The 12,325-nt window shown below is 40.9% G+C and overlaps 1 protein-coding gene across 5 annotated transcripts in view; it reads right to left on the reverse strand.

Moving 5' to 3' along the window:
* The window catches only part of LOC139548264 (cGMP-dependent 3',5'-cyclic phosphodiesterase-like), a 261,254-nt gene that overhangs the window by 37,617 nt on the left and 211,312 nt on the right, over window positions 1-12,325 (reverse strand). For all 5 annotated transcript variants that reach the window (XM_071357818.1, XM_071357822.1, XM_071357820.1 and 2 more), the window contains 4 exons: window positions 10,110-10,261; window positions 9,409-9,472; window positions 8,305-8,386; window positions 7,845-8,019 (listed from right to left, as the gene is read on the reverse strand). In XM_071357818.1, coding sequence (XP_071213919.1) covers window positions 7,845-8,019; window positions 8,305-8,386; window positions 9,409-9,472; window positions 10,110-10,261 — 473 coding nt within the window. The remainder of the gene's footprint in view (window positions 1-7,844; window positions 8,020-8,304; window positions 8,387-9,408; window positions 9,473-10,109; window positions 10,262-12,325) is intronic.

Raw genomic sequence — 12,325 nt, forward strand, 5'->3', positions numbered from 1 at the left:
TTTACTCCAGTGTAGTGTTAGTTCAGTTCTTTACCCCAGTGTAGTGTAGTGTTAGTTTAGTTGTTTACTCCAGTGTAGTGTAGTGTTAGTTTAGTTGTTTACTCCAGTGTAGTGTTAGTTCAGTTGTTTACTCCAGTGTAGTGTTAGTTCAGTTGTTTACTCTAGTGTAGTGTTAGTTCAGTTGTTTACTCCAGTGTAGTGTTAGTTGAGTTGTTTACTCCAGTGTAGTGTTAGTTCAGTTATTTACTCTAGTGTAGTGTTAGTTGAGTTGTTTACTCCAGTGTATTGTTAGTTGAGTTGTTTACTACAGTGTAGTGTAGTGTAGTGTTAGTTGAGTTGTTTACTCCAGTGTAGTGTTAGTTGAGTTGTTTACTCCAGTGTAGTGTTAGTTGAGTTGTTTACTCCAGTGTAGTGTAGTGTAGTGTTAGTTGAGTTGTTTACTCCAGTGTAGTGTAGTGTAGTGTTAGTTGAGTTGTATACTCCAGTGTAGTGTTAGTTGAGTTGTTTACTCCAGTGTAGTGTTAGTTCAGTTCGTTTACTCCAGTGTAGTGTTAGTTAGTTTTCAGTGTAGTGTAGTGTTAGTTTAGTTGTTTACTCCAGTGTAGTGTAGTGTTAGTTTAGTTGTTTACTCCAGTGTAGTGTTAGTTGAGTTGTTTACTCCAGTGTAGTGTTAGTTGAGTTGTTTACTCCAGTGTAGTGTTAGTTCAGTTGTTTACTCCAGTGTAGTGTTAGTTCAGTTGTTTACTCCAGTGTAGTGTTAGTTCAGTTGTTTACTCCAGTGTAGTGTTAGTTCAGTTGTTTACTACAGTGTAGTGTTAGTTCAGTTGTTTACTCCAGTGTAATGTTAGTTCAGTTGTTTACTCCAGTGTAGTGTTAGTTCAGTTGTTTACTCCAGGGTGTAGTGCTAGTGTAGTGTTAGTTGAGTTGTTTACTCCAGTGTAGTGTAGTGTAGTGTTAGTTGAGTTGTTTACTCCAGTGTAGTGTAGTGTTAGTTGAGTTGTTTACTCCAGTGTAGTGTTAGTTGAGTTGTTTACTCCAGTGTAGTGTTAGTTGAGTTGTTTACTCCAGTGTAGTGTTAGTTGAGTTGTTTACTCCAGTGTAGTGTTACTTGAGTTGTTTACTCCAGTGTAGTGTTAGTTCAGTTGTTTACCCTAGTGTAGTGTAGTGTTAGTTTAGCTGTTTACTCCAGTGTAGTGTTAGTTCAGTTGTTTACTCCAGTGTAGTGTTAGTTGAGTTGTTTACTCCAGTGTAGTGTTAGTTCAGCTGTTTACCCCAGTGTAGTGGAGTGTTAGTTTAGCTGTTTACTCCAGTGTAGTGTTAGTTCAGTTGTTTATTCCAGTGTAGTGTTAGTTGAGTTGTTTACTCCAGTGTAGTGTTAGTTCAGTTGTTTACTCCAGTGTAATGTTAGTTCAGTTGTTTACTCCAGTGTAGTGTTAGTTCAGTTGTTTACTCCAGTGTAGTGTTAGTTGAGTTGTTTTCTCCAGTGTGGTGTTAGTTGAGTTGTTTACTCCAGTGTAGTGTAGTGTTAGTTGAGTTGTTTACTCCAGTGTAGTGTAGGGTAGTGTTAGTTGAGTTGTTTACTCCAGTGTAGTGTTAGTTCAGTTGTTTACTCCAGTGTAGTGTTAGTTGAGTTGTTTACTCCAGTGTAGGGTTAGTTGAGTTGTTTACTCCAGTGTAGTGTTAGTTTAGTTGTTTACTCCAGTGTAGTGTTAGTTGAGAAGTTTACTCCAGTGTAGTGTTAGTTCAGTTGTTTATTCCAGTGTAGTGTTAGTTTAGTTGTTTACTCCAGTGTAGTGTTAGTTCAGTTGTTTACTCCAGTGTAGTGTTAGTTGAGTTGTTTATTCCAGTGTAGTGTTAGTTGAGTTGTTTACTCCAGTGTAGTGTTAGTTGAGTTGTTTACTCCAGTGTAGTGTTAGTTGAGTTGTTTACTCCAGTGTAGTGTTAGTTCAGTTGTTTACTCCAGTGTAGTGTTAGTTCAGTTGTTTACTCCAGTGTAGTGTTAGTTCAGTTGTTTACTCCAGTGTAGTGTTAGTTCAGTTGTTTACCCCAGTTTAGTGTTAGTTCAGTTGTTTACTCCAGTGTAGTGTTAGTTGAGTTGTTTACTCCAGTGTAGTGTTAGTTGAGTTGTTTACTCCAGTGTAGTGTTAGTTCAGTTGTTTACTCCAGTGTAGTGTTATTTCAGTTGTTTACTCCAGTGTAGTGTTAGTTCAGTTGTTTACTCCAGTGTAGTGTTAGTTGAGTTGTTTACTCCAGTGTAGTGTTAGTTCAGTTGTTTATTCCAGTGTAGTGTTAGTTCAGTTGTTTCCTCCAGTGTAGTGTAGTGTTAGTTGAGTTGTTTACTCCAGTGTAGTGTTAGTTCAGTTGTTTACTCCAGTGTAGTGTTAGTTGAGTTGTTTACTCCAGTGTAGTGTTAGTTGAGTTGTTTACTCCAGTGTAGTGTAGTGTTAGTTGAGTTGTTTACTCCAGTGTAGTGTAGGGTAGTGTTAGTTGAGTTGTTTACTCCAGTGTAGTGTTAGTTCAGTTGTTTACTCCAGTGTAGTGTTAGTTGAGTTGTTTACTCCAGTGTAGGGTTAGTTGAGTTGTTTACTCCAGTGTAGTGTTAGTTTAGTTGTTTACTCCAGTGTAGTGTTAGTTGAGAAGTTTACTCCAGTGTAGTGTTAGTTCAGTTGTTTATTCCAGTGTAGTGTTAGTTTAGTTGTTTACTCCAGTTTAGTGTTAGTTCAGTTGTTTACTCCAGTGTAGTGTTAGTTGAGTTGTTTATTCCAGTGTAGTGTTAGTTGAGTTGTTTACTCCATTGTAGTGTTAGTTGAGTTGTTTACTCCAGTGTAGTGTTAGTTGAGTTGTTTACTCCAGTGTAGTGTTAGTTCAGTTGTTTACTCCAGTGTAGTGTTAGTTCAGTTGTTTACTCCAGTGTAGTGTTAGTTCAGTTGTTTACTCCAGTGTAGTGTTAGTTCAGTTGTTTACCCCAGTTTAGTGTTAGTTCAGTTGTTTACTCCAGTGTAGTGTTAGTTGAGTTGTTTACTCCAGTGTAGTGTTAGTTGAGTTGTTTACTCCAGTGTAGTGTTAGTTGAGTTGTTTACTCCAGTGTAGTGTTAGTTCAGTTGTTTACTCCAGTGTAGTGTTATTTCAGTTGTTTACTCCAGTGTAGTGTTAGTTCAGTTGTTTACTCCAGTGTAGTGTTAGTTGAGTTGTTTACTCCAGTGTAGTGTTAGTTCAGTTGTTTATTCCAGTGTAGTGTTAGTTCAGTTGTTTACTCCAGTGTAGTGTAGTGTTAGTTGAGTTGTTTACTCCAGTGTAGTGTTAGTTCAGTTGTTTACTCCAGTGTAGTGTTAGTTGAGTTGTTTACTCCAGTGTAGTGTAGTGTAGTGTTAGTTGAGTTGTTTACTCCAGTGTAGTGTAGTGTTAGTTCAGTTGTTTACTCCAGTGTAGTGTTAGTTGAGTTGTTTACTCCAGTGTAGTGTTAGTTCAGTTCTTTACCACAGTGTAGTGTAGTGTTAGTTTAGTTGTTTACTCCAGTGTAGTGTAGTGTTAGTTTAGTTGTTTACTCCAGTGTAGTGTTAGTTCAGTTGTTTACTCCAGTGTAGTGTTAGTTCAGTTGTTTACTCCAGTGTAGTGTTAGTTCAGTTGTTTACTCCAGTGTAGTGTTAGTTCAGTTGTTTACTCCAGTGTAGTGTTAGTTCAGTTGTTTACTCTAGTGTAGTGTTAGTTCAGTTGTTTACTACAGTGTAGTGTTAGTTCAGTTGTTTACTCCAGTGTAATGTTAGTTCAGTTGTTTACTCCAGTGTAGTGTTAGTTCAGTTGTTAACTCCAGTGTAGTGTTATTTCAGTTGTTTACTCCAGTGTAGTGTTAGTTCAGTTGTTTACTCCAGTGTAGTGTAGTGTAGTGTTAGTTGAGTTGTTTACTCCAGTGTAGTGTAGTGTAGTGTTAGTTGAGTTGTTTACTCCAGTGTAGTGTTAGTTGAGTTGTTTACTCCAGTGTAGTGTTAGTTGAGTTGTTTACTCCAGTGTAGTGTTAGTTCAGTTGTTTACTCCAGTGTAGTGTTAGTTGAGTTGTTTACTCCAGTGTAGTGTTACTTGAGTTGTTTACTCCAGTGTAGTGTTAGTTCAGTTGTTTACCCTAGTGTAGTGTAGTGTTAGTTTAGCTGTTTACTCCAGTGTAGTGTTAGTTGAGTTGTTTACTCCAGTGTAGTGTTAGTTCAGTTGTTTACCCCAGTGTAGTGTAGTGTTAGTTTAGCTGTTTACTCCAGTGTAGTGTTAGTTCAGTTGTTTATTCCAGTGTAGTGTTAGTTCAGTTGTTTACTCCAGTGTAGTGTTAGTTCAGTTGTTTACTCCAGTGTAGTGTTACTTGAGTTGTTTACTCCAGTGTGGTGTTAGTTCAGTTGTTTACTCCAGTGTAGTGTAGTGTTAGTTGAGTTGTTTACTCCAGTGTAGTGTTAGTTGAGTTGTTTACTCCAGTGTAGTGTTAGTTGAGTTGTTTACTCCAGTGTAGTGTTAGTTGAGTTGTTTACTCCAGTGTAGTGTTAGTTCAGTTGTTTATTCCAGTGTAGTGTTAGTTCAGTTGTTTATTCCAGTGTAGTGTTAGTTTAGTTGTTTACTCCAGTGTAGTGTCAGTTCAGTTGTTTACTCCAGTGTAGTGTTAGTTCAGTTGTTTACTCCAGTGTAGTGTTAGTTGAGTTGTTTATTCCAGTGTAGTGTTAGTTCAGTTGTTTACTCCAGTGTAGTGTTAGTTGAGTTGTTTACTCCAGTGTAGGGTTAGTTGAGTTGTTTACTCCAGTGTAGTGTTAGTTGAGTTGTTTACTCCAGTGTAGTGTTAGTTCAGTTGTTTACTCCAGTGTAGTGTTAGTTCAGTTGTTTACTCCAGTGTAGTGTTAGTTCAGTTGTTTACTCCAGTGTAGTGTTAGTTCAGTTGTTTACTCCAGTGTAGTGTTAGTTCAGTTGTTTACCCCAGTGTAGTGTTAGTTTAGTTGTTTACTCCAGTGTCGTGTTAGTTCAGTTGTTTACTCCAGTGTAGTGTTAGTTGAGTTGTTTACTCCAGTGTAGTGTTAGTTGAGTTGTTTACTCCAGTGTAGTGTTAGTTCAGTTGTTTACTCCAGTGTAGTGTTAGTTCAGTTGTTTACTCCAGTGTAGTGTTAGTTCAGTTGTTTACTCCAGTGTAGTGTTAGTTCAGTTGTTTACTCCAGTGTAGTGTTAGTTGAGTTGTTTACTCCAGTGTAGTGTTAGTTCAGTTGTTTATTCCAGTGTAGTGTTAGTTCAGTTGTTTACTCCAGTGTAGTGTAGTGTTAGTTGAGTTGTTTACTCCAGTGTAGTGTTAGTTCAGTTGTTAACTCCAGTGTAGTGTTAGTTTAGTTGTTTACTCCAGTGTAGTGTTAGTTGAGTTGTTTACTCCAGTGTAGTGTTAGTTGAGTTGTTTACTCCAGTGTAGTGTTAGTTGAGTTGTTTACTCCAGTGTAGTGTTAGTTGAGTTGTTTACTCCAGTGTAGTGTAGTGTAGTGTTAGTTGAGTTGTTTACTCCAGTGTAGTGTAGTGTAGTGTAAGTTGAGTTGTTTACTCCAGTGTAGTGTAGTGTTAGTTGAGTTGTTTACTCCAGTGTAGTGTTAGTTGAGTTGTTTACTCCAGTGTGGTGTTAGTTCAGTTGTTTACTCCAGTGTAGTGTAGGGTAGTGTTAGTTGAGTTGTTTACTCCAGTGTAGTGTTAGTTCAGTTGTTTACTCCAGTGTAGTGTTAGTTGAGTTGTTTACTCCAGTGTAGTGTTAGTTGAGTTGTTTACTCCAGTGTGGTGTTAGTTGAGTTGTTTACTCCAGTGTAGTGTTAGTTCAGTTGTTTATTCCAGTGTAGTGTTAGTTCAGTTGTTTATTCCAGTGTAGTGTTAGTTTAGTTGTTTACTCCAGTGTAGTGTCAGTTCAGTTGTTTACTCCAGTGTAGTGTTAGTTCAGTTGTTTACTCCAGTGTAGTGTTAGTTGAGTTGTTTATTCCAGTGTAGTGTTAGTTCAGTTGTTTACTCCAGTGTAGTGTTAGTTGAGTTGTTTACTCCAGTGTAGTGTTAGTTCAGTTGTTTACTCCAGTGTAGTGTTAGTTCAGTTGTTTACTCCAGTGTAGTGTTAGTTCAGTTGTTTACTCCAGTGTAGTGTTAGTTCAGTTGTTTACTCCAGTGTAGTGTTAGTTCAGTTGTTTACTCCAGTGTAGTGTAGTGTTAGTTGAGTTGTTTACTCCAGTGTAGTGTTAGTTCAGTTGTTAACTCTAGTGTAGTGTTAGTTTAGTTGTTTACTCCAGTGTAGTGTTAGTTGAGTTGTTTACTCCAGTGTAGTGTTAGTTGAGTTGTTTACTCCAGTGTAGTGTTAGTTGAGTTGTTTACTCCAGTGTAGTGTTAGTTGAGTTGTTTACTCCAGTGTAGTGTAGTGTAGTGTTAGTTGAGTTGTTTACTCCAGTGTAGTGTAGTGTAGTGTAAGTTGAGTTGTTTACTCCAGTGTAGTGTAGTGTTAGTTGAGTTGTTTACTCCAGTGTAGTGTTAGTTGAGTTGTTTACTCCAGTGTAGTGTTAGTTGAGTTGTTTACTCCAGTGTAGTGTTAGTTGAGTTGTTTACTCCAGTGTAGTGTAGTGTAGTGTTAGTTCAGTTGTTTACTCCAGTGTAGTGTTAGTTCAGTTGTTTACTCCAGTGTAGTGTTAGTTGAGTTGTTTACTCCAGTGTAGTGTTAGTTGAGTTGTTTATTCCAGTGTAGTGTTAGTTCAGTTGTTTACCCCAGTGTAGTGTTAGTTGAGTTGTTTACTCCAGTGTAGTGTAGTGTAGTGTTAGTTTAGTTGTTAACTCCAGTGTAGTGTTAGTTCAGGTGTTTACTCCAGTGTAGTGTTAGTTCAGTTGTTAACTCCAGTGTAGTGTTAGTTCAGTTGTTTACCCCAGTGTAGTGTTAGTTCAGTTGTTTCCTCCAGTGTAGTGTTAGTTAAGTTGTTTACTCCAGTGTAGTGTTAGTTCAGTTGTTTATTCCAGTGTAGTGTTAGTTGAGTTGTTTACTCCAGTGTAGTGCAGTGTAGTGTTAGTTGAGTTGTTTACTCCAGTGTAGTGTTAGTTGAGTTGTTTACTCCAGTGTAGTGTTAGTTGAGTTGTTTACTCCAGTGTAGTGTTAGTTGAGTTGTTTACTCCAGTGTAGTGTAGTGTTAGTTGAGTTGTTTACTCCAGTGTAGTGTAGTGTTAGTTGAGTTGTTTACTCCAGTGTAGTGTTAGTTGAGTTGTTTACTCCAGTGTAGTGTTAGTTGAGTTGTTTACTCCAGTGTAGTGTTAGTTGAGTTGTTTACTCCAGTGTAGTGTAGTGTAGTGTTAGTTGAGTTGTTTACTCCAGTGTAGTGTTAGTTGAGTTGTTTACTCCAGTGTAGTGTTAGTTGAGTTGTTTACTCCAGTGTAGTGTTAGTTGAGTTGTTTACTCCAGTGTAGTGTTAGTTGAGTTGTTTATTCCAGTGTAGTGTTAGTTCAGTTGTTTACTCCAGTGTAGTGTTAGTTGAGTTGTTTACTCCAGTGTAGTGTTAGTTCAGTTGTTTACTCCAGTGTATTGTTAGTTTAGTTGTTTACTCCAGTGTAGTGTTAGTTCAGTTGTTTACTCCAGTGTAATGTTAGTTCAGTTGTTTACTCCAGTGTAGTGTTAGTTTAGTTGTTTACTCCAGTGTAGTGTTAGTTTAGTTGTTTACTCCAGTGTAGTGTTAGTTGAGTTGTTTACTCCAGTGTAGTGTTAGTTTAGTTGTTTACTCCAGTGTAGTGTTAGTTGAGTTGTTTACTCCAGTGTAGTGTTAGTTCAGTTGTTTACTCCAGTGTAGTGTTAGTTTAGTTGTTAACACCAGTAGTGTTAGTTTACTTCTCACCGTTGTTCTCGTCCTTGATGGGGAAGCAGAGGATGTTGCGTGTTCTAAAACCGGTGCTGTCGTCCACTCCTCGGTAGAACAGAGGGTGTGAGTACGCATCCTTAATGTTCAGGATCTGCCCAGTCATAGCTACATGACCCGCTATGCCCTGGTCTGCAGGGATACGGAACTCCTTCTACACACACACACACACACACACACGCACGCACGCACGCACACACACATACATATACACACACACAAGGCACACACGCACGCACGCACGCACGCACACACACACACACACACACAGACACACACACACATACACGCACGCACACACACATACATATACACACACAGACACAGAGAGAGAGACCATCTTCATAATCTTAGTCTTCATCATGATTATGATGTTAAAATCTTCGTCATCATCATAATTCACATTATCAAAGAGAGAAGTACTAGACGTGTGTTTTACCTCATCATCACTGACCACGCCCCCATCAAAAACCTTGGCAACCAGCTCATGGCTGACTTGATCCAGTAGGAACACAGAGCAACTACAGAGAAATTACAGGGGGGAGAGAGAGAGAGATCATATCAAAATAACATTTTATTAGTAACATGGACATACTGTAGATTATACCGTGAAATGTTTGCTTACGAGCTCTTCCCAACGATGCAGAGTTAAATAATAATAATGAAAATAAAAATATTAACATGGAGCTACAGTACTGAATATATACAGGGAGTACCAGTACCAGATCAATGAGGAGCTATATAGAGGGAGCACCAGATCAATGTGGATGTAAAGGTTTTCTTCCTGAGGTGAAGGAGAGGACCAAAATGCAGCGTAGCCAGTGCTCAACATGTTTAATTAAAGAACAAGTGAACACTACAAACAACTTACAAAATAACAAACGTGAAAACCGATACAGACCTATCTGGTGCAGAACACAAACACAGAGACAGGTAACAAACACCCACAAACTCCCAACACAAAACAAGCCTCCTATATATGAGTCTCAATCAGAGACAACGACTACCATCTGCCTCTGATTGAGAACCCACACTAGGCTGACATAGAAACAGACAAACTAGACACACAACATAGAATTCCCACCCAGCTCACGTCCTGACCAACTAAACACATACAAAACAAGAGAAAACAGGTCAGGAACGTGACAGTGGAGCTATATACAGGGAGTACCAGTACCAGATCAATGTGGAGCTATATACAGGGAGCACCAGTACCAGATCAATGTGGAGCTATATACAGGAAGTACCAGATCAATGTGGAGCTATATACAGGGAGTACCAGATCAATGTGGAGCTATATACAGGAAGTACCAGATCAATGTGCAGGGGAACAAAGTATTTGCGGTAGATATGTACATGAAGGCAGGATAAAATGGCTAGAATCAGGATAGATAATAATACGAGTAAAATAAAGAAGAGAGAGAGAGATTGATAAAGAGAAAATAAATATTCTATTCCATTTTCCTCCGCATGAGATACTCTGCAAAGCATGTTAGATGTACTTCCAGGGTTTAGGTTGTTTTACGGGTCATCAAGAACTCACATCTCTGCATCACTGAGGTTCCTGGCCTCCACTATAATCTCCTGCAACAACACTGAGACATCATCTGCAGAGAGAGAGAGAGAGAGAGACAGAGAGAGAGAGAGAGAGAGAGAGAGAGAGAGAGAGAGAGAGAGAGAGAGAGAGAGAGAGAGAGAGAGAGAGAGAGAAGGAGAGAGAAGGAGAGAGAGAGGAGAGAGAGAGAGAGAGAGAGAGAGAGAGAGAGAGAGAGCGAGAGAGAGAGAGAGAGAGAGAGAGAGAGAGAGAGAGAGAGAGAGAGAGAGAGAGAGAGAGAGAGAGAGAGAGAGAGAGAGAGAGAGAGAGAGAGAGAGAGAGAGAGAGAGAGAGAGAGAGAGAGAGAGAGAGAGAGAGAGAGAGAGAGAGAGAGAGAGAGAGAGAGAGAGAGAGAGAGAGAGAGAGAGAGAGAGAGAGAGAGAGAGAGAGAGAGAGAGAGAGAGAGAGAGAGAGAGAGAGAGAGAGAGAGAGAGAGAGAGAGAGAGAGAGAGAGAGAGAGGAGAGAGTGTACAGGGTCGGGACTGATAATCAGGCTGAGCTACCACAAGGAGGTTTTTTTTATCAGTCTATAGAGATTCAATCTGAGCCAGAGGAGAGGAGAGGAGAGAAGGGAAGGGAAGAACAGATGGGAGGGGAGAGGACAGGAGAGGACAGGAGAGGACAGGAGGGAGGGAGGGAGGATAACTCACCCAGATGTGTGAAGAGATTCTTGGCCACCTGTAACAGTGCCTGACACTCCACTTTGAGTTTCTGTTCTTTCTGGAAGGCCAGTGTGGAGGTGAGGACAGTGGAGGTGTAACAGAAGCAGTGCTGGATCTTATGTTCATCCGCCTCCGTGTGTCTGCACAGAGAGAACACATTTATGTCCAAAATGAAACATTATTCTATTGACTGATCAATAGAATAATCAGGTGCATTAAATATGTGTTTAAACAGGCCAGATGGACAGAGAGAAAACCTATGCTGTTACATTAATATCAGTGGAGTTACATATCTCTGCCTGCAGATGTCAAAGCCTTACCACTCTGATCACTATAGAGGAGAGACCAGCAGAATGTCAATACACATGAAAAACTGTGGTCATTCTAGACTAGAGGACTTGTTTATAAAGGAGTTTTTTTCAGGCCAGGTCACATAATTAGGAAAACTATTCCCTTATCCCTCAATCATCACCTCTGAGTCAGGGCTGTTTCTGACAGCAGGCAGGCGCTAGGCCCTGATTGGCTTGTTGGCACAAAGAACCAATAGGCTCACTGGATTGCAGGTTCCTCTAACTCTGGAGGCATCAGATATCTGTCTGGCAGAACATATTGCATGTGGTATGTGATAGGAGGATAGAACCGGGAAGGAGACGAGAGAGGGAGCGGGTAGAATGAGAGACAGATGGAGTGCAATAGAGGAGGAGAGGGATGAGTGTGAGAGATGGAGATATGACATTTGAAATGTGTCTATTCATTTCAAACTTGTGAGTGTAATGTTTACTGTTAATTTTTTATTGTTCATTTAATTTTTGTTTATTATCTAGTTCACTTGCTTTGGCAATGTAAACATATGTTTCCCATGCCAATAAAGTCCTTGCAATTGAAATAAATAAATAATTGATATGTAGAGGAAAGAGGAGAGTGTGAGAGAGAGATAAAGTGGAGTAGAGTGGGGGCTGTGTCCTGACAACTGAGGTGAAAGATGGATGGAGGGATGGAGGGGGATGAGGGATGGAGGGATGGAGGGATAGAGGGGGATGAGGGATGGAGGGATGGAGGGATGGAGGGGGATGAGGGATGGAGGGATGGAGGGATAGAGGGGGATGAGGGATGGAGGGGGATGAGGTATAGACTCAATTATGACAGGTTGAATTTAGGAGCTATTGGATTTTTTTACTGTCTCCATTCTCTCTTACTAACCAGGGACTGATTCAGACCTGGGACACCAGGTGAGTGAACCCTCCAGTCAATCAGTGACATGAACAAATCAATGAACTAGCAGGGAGACAAGGAAAGCATCAGTATTTCAGCCCTCGAGGGGTTAATGATTAGCCCAGCCCTACCACACCAACATCATCAAGGGAGGAGAGGCAGGGAGGTGGGAGAGAGGGATGAGAGGGAGAGAGGGATGTTTGAGAGAGAGGGATGATGAGAGAGAGGTTGGAGAGAGAGAGGGATGTTGAGAGAGCGAGATAGATGAGAGAGAGGGATGGTGAGAGAGAGCGATGAGATGGAGAGAGGGATGGTGAAAGTAAGGGATGGTGAGAGAGGAATGGTGAAAGAGGGGGATGGTGAGAGAGAGGGATGGTGAGAGAGGGGGATGGTGAGACAGAGGGATGGTGAAAGTAAGGGATGGTGAGAGAGGAATGGTGAGAGAGGGGGATGGTGAAAGTAAGGGATGGTGAGAGAGGGGGATGGTGAAAGTAAGGGATGGTGAGAGAGGGGGATGGTGAGAGAGGGATGGTGAGAGAGAGGGATGGTGAGAGAGAGGGATGGTGAGAGAGAGGGATGGTGAGAGAGGGATGGTGAGAGAGGGATGGTGAGAGAGAGGGATGGTGAGAGAGAGGGATGGTGAGAGAGAGGGATGGTGAGAGAGGGGGATGGTGAGAGAGAGGGATGGTGAGAGAGAGGGATGGTGAGAGAGGGGGATGGTGAAAGTAAGGGATGGTGAGAGAGGGGGATGGTGAGAGAGGGGGATGGTGAAAGTAAGGGATGGTGAGAGAGGGGGATGGTGAGAGAGGGATGGTGAGAGAGGAATGGTGAGAGAGAGGGATGGTGAAAGTAAGGGATGGTGAGAGAGGGGGATGGTGAAAGTAAGGGATGGTGAGAGAGGGGGATGGTGAGAGAGGGATGGTGAGAGAGGAATGGTGAGAGAGGGGGATGGTGAAAGTAAGGGATGGTGAGAGAGGGGGATGGTGAGAGAG

The sequence above is a fragment of the Salvelinus alpinus genome, chromosome 21, assembly GCF_045679555.1.
Source record: "Salvelinus alpinus chromosome 21, SLU_Salpinus.1, whole genome shotgun sequence".
NCBI lineage: Eukaryota > Metazoa > Chordata > Actinopteri > Salmoniformes > Salmonidae > Salvelinus > Salvelinus alpinus.